Source organism: Xyrauchen texanus, chromosome 1 (genome assembly GCF_025860055.1).
Source record: "Xyrauchen texanus isolate HMW12.3.18 chromosome 1, RBS_HiC_50CHRs, whole genome shotgun sequence".
Taxonomy (NCBI): domain Eukaryota; kingdom Metazoa; phylum Chordata; class Actinopteri; order Cypriniformes; family Catostomidae; genus Xyrauchen; species Xyrauchen texanus.
Window position 1 is genome coordinate 36,649,992 of NC_068276.1, and position 15,970 is coordinate 36,665,961.

The 15,970-nt window shown below is 37.7% G+C and overlaps 1 protein-coding gene across 1 annotated transcript; it reads left to right on the forward strand.

Moving 5' to 3' along the window:
* Positions 1–3,611: 3,611 nt before the first annotated feature.
* On the forward strand, positions 3,612–13,942 carry LOC127645348 (troponin T, fast skeletal muscle isoforms-like). Its single transcript, XM_052128940.1, has 13 exons — positions 3,612–3,632; positions 3,779–3,791; positions 4,682–4,831; positions 6,190–6,207; positions 7,065–7,083; positions 7,296–7,341; positions 7,448–7,564; positions 7,675–7,752; positions 9,321–9,434; positions 9,548–9,660; positions 10,278–10,368; positions 11,455–11,495; positions 13,613–13,942. Exons 1-13 carry the CDS (start codon positions 3,612–3,614, stop codon positions 13,647–13,649), a joined length of 858 nt encoding a protein of 285 aa, XP_051984900.1. The 3' UTR covers positions 13,650–13,942.
* Positions 13,943–15,970: the final 2,028 nt, after the last annotated feature.

Here is a 15,970-nt window from a genome sequence, read left to right on the forward strand (position 1 = left end):
AAAAAACATTTAAATCACGTCACTGCAAGTAAATCCCAGTCTAGTCCAGAGTATTGTCAAAGAAAAAGGCATCTTGATAAAAGACAGTAAACAATAAACTTGGGAAAGAAAAAAAGGCAAAAAAAAAAAAAAAAACTGGCATATCCGGCTCCCCTTTATCTCACTCTCCTGCTGATCAGCTGATTCGGCAGCCATGCACACTCATGGCCTGTTCATGCCCTCCTCCTCATCACACTCCTCCCCTGCCCGATTCAGGCCAGGGCGTCACCGGACTGACCTACTTCCCCTTCCATCTCTGTAGGAGAGACGCTGTCCTTCCGGCCGATACAGTGGATGCCTTTTTACTTTTAGAAGGAGGTCCTTCGGATGGGGACCATCATATTTAAGGGTGCTTGGCATAAAAAAAATTTAAGACCCCATTTCGAGAACCTCTAAGCTTTAAATAACCTTTAATTCTCTGAGAAACTTACTCTTTGTGCCGGCAAGTGGTCTTAAGAACTCTAGACATTGTCAACACTTCTTTCAATAACCCCATTATAAGAGAAAGGCTTTAAGGCCCTTGAAATATACAGTATATTGAAGTTCCTCCAGTACATAAATAAGATATTTAAGACTCCTTTAAAGGGTGTTTGGAAGATTTCCAGAGGGTGCTGACGGTGTGGCGGGTGAGAAACCCCAAATAGTGCCTTGAATACCTTTTACTTTCTACAACATACTGTATAACAATAATCAACATGAGCATGAGATTTGATGCTGATGAAAATTTATGTCCAACTAATCTTCTGGCTGAACATGGAATATATCATTTTCCCATAAAGCCATTTTCTTCAGCCTGTGACCTCCACTTCACGCTTAAGATGTCTATGTCCATGCATGACTGATGCTGACACCCAATGCCCTGTGCCACACAGCATCCACAAAGAGAGTTTTGTTCTCCACTGCTAAACACACAGAGACATTTCCTGCATGCCAAGCTCAGTTTTATAAGTGTTGTAGGCCCTTAGCATGCTTTCCTACTTCACATGGGCTTATTTTTGCTCGACTTGTGCTATGACAGATATAGCGATTGGGTGTCTCGGCTTTCCAAATCTGATCGTCCTGTCCTCCAGCACATTCTGTAGGTCTCCTTATGGTCCAGATTCCCTACCCCACCCAAGATTACCTCCTCAGCCAATGAGACTCTTTAGAAGATCAAGTATCAGTATAACTCAAGGACTTAATAAGTTTCAAAGTTTGCAGGAGCCTCCAGTTTGTCTTCCATCGAGACGCTCTCTCCTTTCGGCTTTTCTGAGGTAAGGGTTTAAAGGTTTGGCATCTTCAAAAAAAATCTACTTGGTACTTCTTTCTTTAAATTGTCTCTTTGACTAATTTATGAGCTCAGCGTTTGGTGACTTTTAGCAGAATTTTTCGTAATTTAATTTCTCCCTGGTGGTTTACTTCTCACATGTTGTTATAAATCATTGTTGTGCTTCATGATAGCATGATATTATATCTGTCTCTTTATTGTGTTTGTGGGGTAAATCATTGGGGAAGAATGACAAAGAAATTTGACTTGATAATGTTGATCATTATTTGATAAATTAAAATGCTTTGATTATTTGTGGGTGAGCACCATAAAAGAAGAGGCAGTTCTGTTATAGTGTGGGATGACTCTGTAGATAATGCAGAGTGTGAATGCAGAGATAAGGCGACTAACAACCACCACAATGCAATTTAAGATTTACACATTGTTGGCTTCAACATTGTCCTGTCCAGTTGAATACCAATAATGTGAGCAATGACAATGGAGGCTTACCAAAGAACAGGTGACAACAGAATGATAACAGCACAAATAGTGCTGAAGTATTACAGCAATGCTCTAACGACTTCTCAAACACAAATTAGATAGTCCATTTGGCACTAATACAAAAAGAATCATAATTAAATGAATTCCATTGTGATATCACATTTTTGTCTTTTTTTTTTGTTGCCTAATGTCTAAATAGAAACATCAAGTAAATCTACCATTCATTTCCTTTAATGGCTCATAATAATGTAGGCAGACAGTCATACCCACATAAGGCAAGGCTGACAGGACTGAGCACTGACTAAAAGAGAGAGAGCTGATGCAGGGTAATCTGATCATGTGTTAATCCTGAAGCACTACTGCAGCTGTGCTGGAGATCTGAGTCACACATACACATATACACACACACATGATATAGTGGAGTCACCTTGAATTTCAGAATTTTAGTGAAATATCTTTGAGAAATTGAGATGCAGAGCATTTTATTTTAAATGTGTGAAGCTCTGCTTCAGTCAAGTTAGTTAATTAAGTTCCGCTTTGTTCATCATTTAGCATTTTTTACTTTCCTTTTTTTTTTGAGTATAATTGGCCACTTATTCAGGAATATAACACTCATACAGTCAGACAGACCGTACATTTTCTGCACACTTTATTCAGACATCTGCTGATTTTTATGCAGTTGACAAGATGAAAAGATCTTGTAAATTGTTACCAACTTCATAAAATACTTAGCATGGCAAGGTACCATGTCTTGCCTGTCACTGAAACCTCAGAGTTTGTGATGAACTGTGTCACAGTGGTATAAAACACCATGAATAATACAAAAATAATGGTGTTTCTCTCTGTTTGCTACATACAGGTCTAAAATTACTTGTCATCATGTCTGACACAGAGGATGTGTGAGTATTCTGACATTATGATTTTGAAAGCACCTAAACACTCACACACACACACACACACACACACACACACACACACACACACACACACACACACACACACACACACACACACACACACACACACACACACACACACACACACACATATGTATAGATCACTCTGGTCAAGACAATAATGATCGAATGTATTTTTTCTTTATTCAGTGGGGTCGAGGGTAAGTATAAAAATATTTTATCAGTTGTATTATTATTATTATACAATTATTTTTTTGCATCTTTGCAGTTGTTTTTGGGATACATTTACTGCACCTCTACCAGTTTCAAGTTTTAACTCTGTCATACACTTTGCCATGCTGTTATTTAAACTACAGTATATATACAAACTTTTCCATTCAACATCCATTTTATTGATATATTAAATTTTTATCATTATGATTATTATTCATTTAGCATCAATGTATTCTTGGTATGTTAGCAGTAGATCACTCTTTATGTAGAAACAGTGTGAGCCTTGATGAAATATCTGTGCAGGTTTGGCTTTACTCCATTCAGCATTAAAATTAGATTCATGCAAAAACTATTCAATTATTCATATATGAATATGCCCAGTGCAAGAGCTCTGAATTTGCCTGTAGTGACTGAAAATGTGCCACCTGCTGTCTGGCAGCTGTTTATGAGTCCTCATGCCAGCATATGCCATCTGCCATCTGCCACTGATACCTAGACTTTTTTTAGGAACATCTCTTGAGGCTGACTTGTCAAGTGCAGTGGCTGAAGGCAGTATTAATGATGCTCATGTTACTGGTGTTCTCTGAAGTGAATGCTCTTATGGGGGCAGAGAAGCCAAATCAGACTAAATTAAACAAGCCTCTTCTGCGTTTACAAGAATTCCTCATTAATCATTTGTAATAACTGCCTGTATAATGTGGTTCTGTTCAGAACAAGTGAGCACTGACTCCACAGAACACCAACAAGAAAAGGCTGCATGCATTAAGTGTATGATGTAATATCATTACAATAATAGCAGCAAAAAAAATTAATTCTTAATTCTTGTATTCCTTTACTGCTTTCTTTTCTTGCATATGAAGAGGTCGAAGGGGAAGGTAAAATGAATGCAAATAAACAAACAGATTATTATTAACCACAAATCAAAAGGATTTGATTATTAACTAGTCTTTCAATGTACTAATTCAACACAATTTCTCAGTTTTCTTTTGAAACCTGCCTGACATTTTCTGAAATAAGTTGTTAATAAGTAAACTGAAAATAAAAAAACTGAAAGCAGAAAATGAAGATGATTTGCTTAACTAACTTTGGATTCATTCAAGGATCTTTTGAATGAGTCAACCCTTTCATTTAAATCATAATTTTGAAAATAATCAACATATTAATCAGGATTGGCAGTTTGTGCTGCCCATCCTGCTTGAAGGATGCCAGGAGATGATGACCTTTTGAACAGAAAGCAGCAGAATTCAGACAAAGGGTTGCAAAATGTGAATGTATGGATCTGTACAACTGCGATTAATGGAAACCTGAAGTTGTAAACTGTATTTCTGTTGAAAAGGTCATTTAAATAATCTGTAGTGTTAATGCTTTGTCTTTGAGATGTTATTATTATCGAGTAGTCCTTTTTTCATAAAGTGTGGGTTTTATTCTAGTTTAGTTTCCTATCAAGCACAAACTAGTTAGAGACACCTTTAGATTTGTATTTATTTTTTTATAAATGGCCTTGACAAACAGGAAACAGGCCTTGACATTTTTCCTGGAAATTTTATTGGCATGAGGAATCCTGGAGCCTCTTGGTCTCATAATTTCATACCAGGTTCTCCTCCTATATGCATCCTCTCAGTCAATATAATGTAATCATTTTCTCTCTCTCTCTCACTTTCTTTAACCAACAAATAATCTCCAATCTCGGACTGCTCCCTCCACTGCACTGCATTAACTGTTGCCAACCTTCCTTCCCCTGGTTGCTTGCTGCATGTATTATTAGCTGAAGAGGTAGTAGAGGTAGAGGTAGCCCCAGAGGCAGCTCCTGAACTGGAGCCTGAGCCTGAGCAAGAACCAGAGCCAGAGCCAGAGCCAGAAAAAGAGCCAGAACCAGAGCCAGAACCAGAGCCAGAACCAGAGGTGCATGAGGAAGGTATGTGGCATGAATATTCATTCATCCTTCCCATTTTCCCCAAACAAACTAAAAACAGTCAGTTGTACCTCACCTGACAAATTTAGTCATGTTAATGTAGTCCTACTTCCCTAGTAGTACCCTTACCCCCAATCAAACCAAACCAAACTTTAACCACTACTGGTGGAACCTCCTCTTCTTACTGGCCCACCACAAGACCAGTGTGGCAATACCAGACAAAGCTGACAGAGGACCTTGGATCTATGCCATTTCAGTCCCTACCACTCACCATTTGAATTACTGTATGTATCAGAATTTTACATATTTCCCCTTAATAAACAGGAAATATTTTAGGGAGTTTTCCTATTCAAATTCACTTGCAGAATGGTGGGGAGTGATCTGGAACGATTAAGCTATAGCAGACATGGCGCTTATCACACTTAAAATGCAGCTTTCTTTCAGATGAATGCAGGTGGCATGTCAACAAATCATACTACAGCCACTGCTTTTGCCAATTCTGGTGCAGAAATGATGCTAATTGGACAATTATTTTAAACTCTCTGCACTCCTTTCCTGCATTAAGCACTTTCTTAGGGTTGCCACCAGCATAATGCTACTGTAGGCTGCACCTTGACAATGAATCTATCAGTAAAACTATTGCATGTGTTATAATAATTCTGCAACAAATACAACAGTTTCAGTTTGCTAGTGTGATTTATAACATTCATGTGATGCTTCTGGATAACTATGTTTAAAACAATGTGGTAGCACGTACTGATTCCAAAATAAATGGTTAATATATTTGTATGAAACTTTCAAAGTGACAAAAAAAGCTACTTTTAATAAAGTAACTGTATCTAACGTAATTTGCTTAACACTGGAAAGGCTCTCTTTGGCACTGTGGGCAACATATTGATCTACTGTATATCATTAGATTAACTTGATTCTAGTTATAACATCCTCTTTTCGAGTGTCAAACGAGCCGGCATCCATTGCTAAGATGCATTTTTGTCAACTTTGAAATTCCAAGCCGTGTTTAATTAAATATGTATGCTTACTTAAATTGTGTAATGATCAGAGATATAATTGTTCAGTACTAATCAGAAATATAATGTTGTTATTTAGCTTATATTTAGTTTTTGCTCATTTTGCTCAAATTGAGGTGTTCCATTTAAAAGACCATTTGAAATAAGTTGGTATTGTTTATTATTGCACATTGAAGTCATTTGAATCAGTGTTTTCTGATATAAGCAAACACCTCAAATTGAGTGTCCGCTCAGCTGAACTTTGCATCTGAGCACACAGCCCTGCTGAGGGCAGCAACAAGCATTATTAATGTTCTTTGTTCTACTCTTGCTTTCAACACTTGATGCATGCAGAGGCCTATGAAGAGGAAGGTATGTTGGTCATTTTCTTGTATTTGTCATTTCTGATTGGAGGGAAGGCATGGGGGAGGGGCTTATGCCTGCAAGAACACTGTTGAATCAGGTCCAAGACGTTTTTCATGTTACAACATTAGATTCTGAATGGGGAATCACAGGAACTCAAAAGGGTGAAAGAATATGAAATGCTGAAATTGCTCTGTGCTTTGCTTCTTTCTTTTTGCATGAATGTCACACCAGTGGAGAAAGGAGAACAAGATGGTAGTTTGTATTTCCTGGTAGTTTGTGGAGTAGCTTTTGCTTGTGTTTGTGGGTTTGAAGGTCAAGCCAAATGTTTCTGAAATATTGCAATGGCACAAACAACTCATCCAGCCCACCTTCAGAGTCTACTCAGAGTGCCATGATGCACAAAGATAAAATTAACATTTAGACATTGTTATTCAAAAGAGATGGGATAATGAATGAAGGACAACAAGCCTTATAACAAGGCTTTGTCATTGTGTTAATTCTTGGAAAAGCGAGAGGAGCTCTTTTTTCACTCATGTACTTACAAAAGCACCTCATCGCCTGAATGTTTATGCAATGATTCTTCTACTGTTTAAGTGTTTTGATCATGTATTTGTTTCACAAAGCTCTCACTAACTTTCTTTATTAATTGAAACAAAAAAATATATATGTTATTTACTTTCATAAACATACTTCTATAAGCTCAGTGTAACAAGAGTCCAATACTGAGTTGTTACTAAGAATAACTCCTTGCTCATCGATATGGCTAACTCAACTTCCACTGATTGTTGACTGAGCTTTATTAAAACTTCTCTAACCATGTTACATATCCTTCTCCCTTTTTTATTTCATTGTTTTCATAACAGAGGAGAAGCCCAAGTTCAAGTAAGTAGAATTGCCCACTAAACCCTTTTCCAATTTAATGCTGTGTTCAGTGCCTAGTCAGTGTGGAGTAATACAGTGAAGACAAATTCTACCGATGCAGTACAACATGATTTGATACAAGTAATTTATGTTTTCCTGAGGAGCTGGAGAAGTTCCTTGTTCTATGAGACCCAGAATGTCACTAAAACACACTTTCCTTTTACTTCTTACAGACCAAGTGCACCTAAAATCCCTGATGGGGAAAAGGTGGACTTTGATGTAAGGACATACTGCATCCGACTGGTGGTGTTATATATTTAGCTTAGCTGCTAAAGTATTAAATATGAATACATGTTTTATTTCATATCTATGTATCTGCAAACAGGACATTCAGAAGAAGCGTCAAAACAAGGACCACAGTGAGCTGCAGGCCCTGATTGATGCCCACTTTGAGTGCAGGAAGAAGGAAGAGGAGGAGCTTATCGCTCTGAAAGAGAGAATTGTGAGTGTCATGGAATTACAGAAATGCTATTATCCCCTCGCATCAAACAAGATGAGCAATGTGTTATGATTGTATTATGGACATATTTGTATGCATATGTGTGTGTGTAGGAAAAACGTAGGGCTGAGAGGTCAGAACAGCAGAGGATCCGTGCTGAGAAAGACAAGGAGCGTCAGGCAAGACGTGAGGTGTGTCATGCTGCATCACAAACACAATATTATTTCAAAACCCATTATTATTATTACAACCTCTTTACTTAACTGAGTTCTGAGTGACAGAAGGAATATCAGAAGCACCATAAACAGTCACTCGTAGTGTCTTATTAGCCAGTCTCTATGTGAAACCCTATTGATAACCTGTGTAGATGAAGTTACTGTTTACAAGCAAACACTCTGGCACTTCCGGGCTCTTTTAGCATCACAGAGAGAGAGTCCAAGAGGGTGCTTTGCTCATATTGAGCTGAAAATATCCCTAAAGTGCTGCTTGTGGGGTTGAAAAACCATATCCTACAGATCATTACAGGTGTGGGCTTCTTTAAATTTCCATCAGGATCATTGGATTAGGACAAAAACAGGGTTTTACATAATTTATAATATTTTACAGATCACCATCATTATCACGTCTACTCTAATAAGACCCACTTACCCCGGAGCTTCTGTTCGTGTATTTAAAATTTTTACTTTGGAATTGAACAAACTCCAATCGCAAACATTTTGAATTTTCCAAAGAGATATTGCTGTGACCGATACGAGGTCATATATGATCTACAGATGATCTTAAACCACCATCTAATTGGACAAATGGACGAATGACTCCCCACCAGATTCTTACTCCCCACTAACTGATTGGTCTCTATCTCTAAAGCCCTACGCTTACCCCTACACTTACCCCTAAACATAACAATTTTAGGGAGTCAGAAATCACGACAATAGTCTCCATAAGTTCCTACCATTACGAGCATTCCAGACAGAGAACAACATCCATTTTAGCTGTTAGTTGAAGTAAAAATTTGTTCAGGCTCAACTTGTGTGCAGTTGTTGGTTGTCATAACAACTCAAAATAGTTAATGATATCAATATAACTAACCTTGGTTCATAGCTTGAACGTCATCCACCCATAGTCTCTGTACTTTATTCACAAAGGCATCTGTTGAGCTCTCTAAACCTCTGAAATCTCAAAATCTGAATTCAGTTGCTCATGTTAAAGATACTCCTGAAATAACCAAGAGATCTGTTATTGTTGGGCCCCCAATATTCCTCTTTTCCAGCATGTTGTGGAGATATATTGTATTCGAATTTGGGACTTTTACCTGGAAGAGAAGACACAGGCTTTTAAGCATAGATGTCGAATAAGTTTATGGGGCGCTAATTGACACACCAGACTCGTGAGTGGTCACATTTGGTAAAAACGTAGTTCTCCATTTACAACTTCTGCCAGTAGCATGGCCAAAACTGCAGGAAGCCATGAATCATGCACTCGAACATTGATTCTTGTGACCAGCAGACAGGAAAAAAAAGCATGCATTGATTGTCACGACAATGGAAAAGAGATAGGGTAGACTCAGTAGACTGACATGTTAGTTTCATTATGATAACTACACCATTCTATCCACAACAAAATCGTTAATGAAAAAATAAAGACATTTTATTTGTTATATTCACACACTCAAATATTTATTAAACAATTTCAACCTTTCTTCATCTGCACCCCCAAACTCTGCCAATGATGCAGTTGTTGTTGTTTGTGGGTTTGACAGGAAGAGAGGCTGAAGAGGGAGGAGGCTGATGCTAAGAAGAGGGCAGATGAGGATGCCAAGAAGAAGTCTGCCTTGTCCAGCATGGGCTCCCAGTACAGCAGCTACCTGCAGAAGGTGCAGAGACAATAGTTCCTATCACCTGCACCATTGATACTTTCAGTCATCACTCGTGTAATATGAGTGTGAAAATGAGTGTGAGGGGTTTCTTTTGTGTATTGCTGACACAGGCTGATTCCAAGAGGGGAGGTAAGAAGCAAACTGAGAGAGAGAAGAAGAAGAAGATTCTGGCAGACAGACGCAAGCCTCTGAACATTGACCATCTGAATGAGGACAAGCTGAGGTCAGCAAAAATACCTGTTAAATCTAAGCTTATAGAGAAAGAGACATTTTCCATTGAATTGATTAAGAGTCAATGACGTGATGCTATTATTATTATTATTTTCATTTTTTTTTTATTCTTGTGGTCCAAATCTATTCAATTACTTAAAAATACATTTAAAAAAATAAATGTATGCAAAAAAATACTTGAATACATCTCTTCTATAATGTGCATGTTTTCCATTTCTGAGTTGAAAGTCATTAAAAATGTTTTGTGGCTTTAGGGTAAAGAGTGCACTTCTGGAGACATTAAAAGTCTGATTATGTGAAACAGTTGTATTTTAAAATAAGATGAATAATGGAAAAACTTGTGTCCACCAAATCAATATCAGGTGGTGTAACCAACAAGCAGGTGGCCATTTTTTTGGTTATGTTGACAAAAAACATAAAACAGAGAGGACCCCTTTTAGACCCTTAAGAATGAGTGTGAAGTTTAAAAATATATAGGATATATTGACATTCTTATGAATTGCAGATTTTGTTTTAAACAGATTGTGTTTGTATTGTAGTATATATGACTTATTGAATGTATATATATATATATATATATATATATATATATATATATATGTTATACAGGGAGAAGGCTAAAGAGCTGTGGGACTGGATGTACTCCCTGGAGTCTGAGAAGTTTGACCATATGGAGAAACTCAAGAGGCAGAAGTATGAGGTGAGAGAACTGTCTTTAATACGTTTATTACACAATACATAGTTGATAAACTCCTTTATTTATTATTATGATCAATCTTTGTTTTACTAGGGGAGATCCACTAGTTTTTCCAACTTCCTGGACACACTATAAGCATAACGATCCAAAACATTGTGTGATATATACACACACTATTAAAACACAACATAAATACAAATATAGTCATTCAACACATACACATAGTAATTCATAATCAGGCATTCTGCTTCACTGACAGAAAGAAAATATGTTGTTTAATCCATCTATACGTTGCAAAATAAAGCAGTTAGCTTTTAGCATAAAAGCTAAATCGTTTATAGTTCAAAATTTAGACATAAACTATCACATTCGATTTGGCAAACACTCATGAGCAGAGTATGTATGTGTGTGGTAGTACAGGTCTCAGTTGTATTCTGGTGTTCTGCAGGTTACTGCCCTGCGTAAAAGAGTGGAGGAGCTCAGTAAATAGTGAGTAACTGAAAAAAAATGAAGCTAAGCAACAAGCTTTGGTCAGCAACAGGGACGTGACAGCATGTTATGCATGCAAGAGACTCTCTGGTCTTCATGGCCCCTGGGAAACAGGTCAATTCTGTCCAAAGGTGAAAGGTCAATTGTACTGCTCCGAATGTATGGTGTGTGAGCCATTACAAAAACTCAGTTCTGTTCCAACAGAGGAGCTGGATCTCTTTTACACCTATTGTTCAGTAGAGCTGTGTTTCATTGTTAAACGAATACAATATACACTGTACAGTCAGTAAGAATCTGATCTTAGACAATCTAGGGTTAGACAATCCGAGATGTCTTTGTTGCAGGTAAGTGTAAGTGTGCAGGTAAGTGATTGTTCAAGCTCCACACAGTCTTGCTTTATCTGCACAGGTTACTCCACCACATTCAACATGGTGTAATACAAATAAGCACAAAGATGCTTTATAAATCCAGAATCAAGTCAGAATGGTTTGCGTTTGTGCTTGTCAGTACTCCATGGTAGACGACAGCTGTCACAATCCAGGATCCAGAGATGAAGGTAATGATCTGGCAGGTTTAAAAACGCTAATGTGTTGTTTTCAGGTCGTCTCTCTCAGAAACCGCATCGATGAATTGCAGAAGCAGTGAGTAGTTCCAGTTACCACCACACATACACAGCGCACGGATGGACTGACTACTTCCCTTCTGTCTTCACTCTAATATTACTTAAGGGCTTTTCACACTGTGCTTAACCCTGGGTAATCAGCTTTTAAATCTGCGGGTAAAGGAACGTTTCACACTTCACACAGGGGGTTGGCAACTCGTTTACACCTGGGTTATGAAATTCTGCTTCAGAGTGTTAGAATGTTAAAAAAACGTTTTTTAGCAAAAGACAACCAATAATTTGATGCCTCAGTGTTAACGTAATTTTATTTTCACACGTTTTGCACAGTTGCAGAAACTTTCATGAGCTGTTTCCGTACTACATCTGAGGGAAACCGTGATGGAAAACGCAATAACAGCTGTGATAAAAATATTCGTAATGTTTTCATTGCATGTTTCAAATTGCGAATTTATTTTGCAACATTTCCACAGATAAGCAGTTATTGATGCAGGTTGTGTTTCTGTCGAAAGCTCTATTCATCCAATCACTGTTATTGACCTCATAAATATAAAAATAAGAATGGTAAATGTGCTGTATGCGATTTTAGTCATTCTGGAACTTCCAACAGAACAGCCATCGAAGTAGCCACACCTCCTCTTTCCAAAGACACATGCGCACACACAAAAACACACTAGAGATGGAGGGGATGGGGTCCCCATGAGCTTTTTGCTATCCGACCCTGAGTGTTTTGTGGGAGCAGGACAAATTACCGGCACTTATACAAGCATATATGGGCTGCCCGTTTAATGCACACAATGATTGACAGGCAGAAAGTCTTCTGATTGGCTAAACAAATGTTATGACTGCGGACCATGTACATCTTTTACCCTGCTGATTACCGAGCCTAAGGCTGGTACAAAGACAGGTGTGATATTTCATGGCACATATTACAGTGATATCTGACAGGTAAAATAGTTGTTTTCTGCATTTCATTTCATCAAATAAATAAATCACTTGCAACACAAATTTACATTGTGAAACCTCAAAACCTGAATTCCTAACCCAGGGTAAATTATGAACAGTGGGAAACATGAAACAAGATAACTCAGGATATCGCTTACCCAGGGTTAAGAATGATGAAAATAAGTTAACAATTTCAAGTATGAAAAGTGCTTTACTAAATTATCTACTCATTACCACACCCTTTAACTCTTAAGAAACTGTCACACACAATATGCCAGTCATATTGGTTAGCAAGCATATGACTGACATTGGCAGCAAGGCTTTACAAAACATGTCCTAAAACTGAACATGGGGCAGCACTCTTGAGGCTGTGGTAGAAATGGTAATTATTTGGGACATTTTTGTAGCACTGTGACAGATGTCCTGAAGCGTGAAGGCTTTGAGAGAGTGAGCATCTCCAGAGCTGTATTAAACTGTTGTTTCCCCGAGGCAGACAGCGAACACTCTCTGAAGTCTTCTCACACAAGCTACTCCTACAATGATTCCTCAATTGAATTACGGACAATGAAAAATAGAGCCTATTCTTTTATCACTTCGATTCAAAACTCAACATACAGTTCATAGCAAGCACTTGTATGTTGCAGATCTGGCTTATTTTTCATTGGTGTCTACAGAATTGTGATGAATGTGTTTGGTGTACATGAGGTAATCAGTGGTGAAAATGTGATGTGTAGAGCAGTTGCTATGGTGAAAATAATTTGAGACTAAGACAGGCCTGTTTAACAAACTGACAGAGCTCAGAGAAAGAGCGGTAAGTCTGGCATGGAGTGAAATGTAATTTCAGATCAATGTGCATGTAAGACTGCATGTTCTATTTTGTAGTTAGACTCCCAGTGCTGGGAACACAACAAATAAAAGATGTGAAAAATATCTTGCAGGACTGGACTGAGAAAATTGGTAAAAAAAAAAAAAAAAGGGGAGGCTCTATGTCAGTAACGTTGGAATATTTGTTTTGACACTGTAACATAAACAATGTGCTAATGACAATTGGACATTGGTATTATGACATTGTATTTCAGATTGTGAGGTTTGATCACAGATCCCTGTCCTGTGTGGTGTTTTTCTCATTCTTCCACTTGCAGGTCATTAAAGGTCAGCACCACTAACTCTGTCTCTCTTTGTCATGATATTCAGCTCCAAGAAAGGTGCTGCTGCTCGCCGCAGAAAGTAAGGGTTACATGGAAAAATCGACATTCGTGGTCAAGACATGGCTGTTGCCTGTATCTTCAAACTCTGCACACACTCTCCAGGCCTCTCCGACCCCACCCATGACCACACCCTGCATGACATCAACATGGTTCGGTCTTAGCAATAGTTGCAGTAGGCACCTCCTCCTCCCTCCTCACCTCTCTAAGTTCTCGCCTTCTGTTTTTGTAAATAATGTTTTGGCTCGCCAGCTTTGTCTGCTGCAATGTAACTGTCTGGCAGTTCAATAAAATTATTCTTCAAGACTGATCAACTAAACTTGATAATGCTTCCTGATTGAGATTAAGGCTGTTCCTTAATCTTATTTTTTTAATTTAAAGGATTTGAGTTTAACTGTATTATGTCTTAAATTTGAGTCTAGAGGAAGTAACATATGTCTACTACTTTTGAATGGCAATCGTCACTAATATCAATTTATTTGATGTCACACTATTCTTGTAGACCCTTTAAATGTTTTTTTTATCATGCCTGGGACTTATAATTGAATCAAACAAATGTTATAAATTATTATCTGAAAGAAAACCTTAATATTTACCCAACAAAAGAATCATAATAGTGTTCCAAAGACAAAAAAATGACTAGCATCTAAACTAAGGAAGCAAATAAAAAGGCAACTATAGTAAGCATTATAATGAGAAAGGGGAATATACATATATATATATTAATCTGTTGATACGCAATTTCACCGCACTCGGGAGTGACGTCACTCTGCTTACATTTACAATATAATTTACAGTTTATAAATGCTATTAATGTTAACAAATTATACATCTTTTCAAAGGTCTAAGGGTTTAACATTGATATCCGATCTCTGTTTCACGATAGCAATGCTCCATAAACAGCAATTTAGTTATTTGTGCCAGGAGTACAAATGAAAACATGCAATATCATAACGGTACTTCATACCTTTGTTATGAAATTGCGATCGCAAGATGAATCCAGTTCACCACACAGGGGTCAATTGTCCATGTTAAGCATTCATTGAAAAACATCCAATAGCACTTTTTGTCCATAAAAGTGATAAATCTGAAAAATATTGATATAGTCTCCATTGTTCACTTGAGATCTCGCCTGAAAGAATTACCCTTCGTCATCGTTCTTCAACAAACTATGCAATCTGAGCAGCATTCCTGTTTTAAAACTGTATATGATCTTATATATTAGAGTCCTGTAAACAAAATGAGCCTGTCTCCAAAGTATTTTTTCTTTTAAATGCGGAATAGTTTTATTCATAATAGCCAGGAAGTGTGGTCAAATTTTGTGCCATCTTGAAAGGCGGAGCCTTACGGGTTTTTTTCAGAGACAAAAGCTGGCAGGATTTTTGTGCTCATTTTTTGTTAGATCATCTTCAAATTTGAAACATAACTTCTTTAGACTTGTGGCTTTGAGAACATTCTATTTTTTTTTAGATTATAAAAACATGTTCAGCACAAAATATTTCCTTTACAATAAACTTCAGCTTCTCTAACTTTAAAAAATAACAACATATATTAATTCTGAAATTAAATAAAGCCCAAAGTGTCTTCTTTCAAAAGATACTACAACTGTGTCCATACTCCAAAGGGTTCAAAAAATACAACCATTTAAGTTCAGGTATGTCATTTTCATGGTTTGTGCTAAAAAAGGGGGTGCGTATCAACAGGTTAAAGCAATGTCACAGGAGCAAGATTGCTAAGAGTGTATGTACCTACAGCAGCACACAGTTAATCACAGCAGTGGTAATTTAGGGCCATACAGCACGACTGAAGCAGAGAATCAGAGGCAGGACCCAAACGCTGAGTGAAAAAAATATCAAAAAGGATTTATTGAACCAAAAAGGCGAAAACCAAACATAAACAACAGTAGGGGAAAACACAATTCTCCAATGAAGCAAACAGCACGCGATGTATGCAACAGGTGAAAAAACAAGACAGGACACATGTGTGAGAGTTTGGCACCAATGGTCAGTCGTGAGAGAAAGACATAAACGATTGACGCATAATGCGCTCACGTCAATAACAGACAGAACATGGAGCAAGAGTGTCCAGATCCCGACACAGACCGAAACGAACCAGACATGGCAGTTAGAATCCAGTCACCATGCTCCGGACATGAAACAAGAGACTGACCGAAGAGCGCACAACAGGGAAACCAGAAGACAAAGCACAAGACAGACATTGAACAATGTCGTCATGACCCTGTCACACAAATATCCAGACTGACAGAGTGACAGGATCGTGACACATACAGCACGATTGCATGTGTAATATTGCTTTTATACAACAATTCAAAGTACAAGTAAATAAA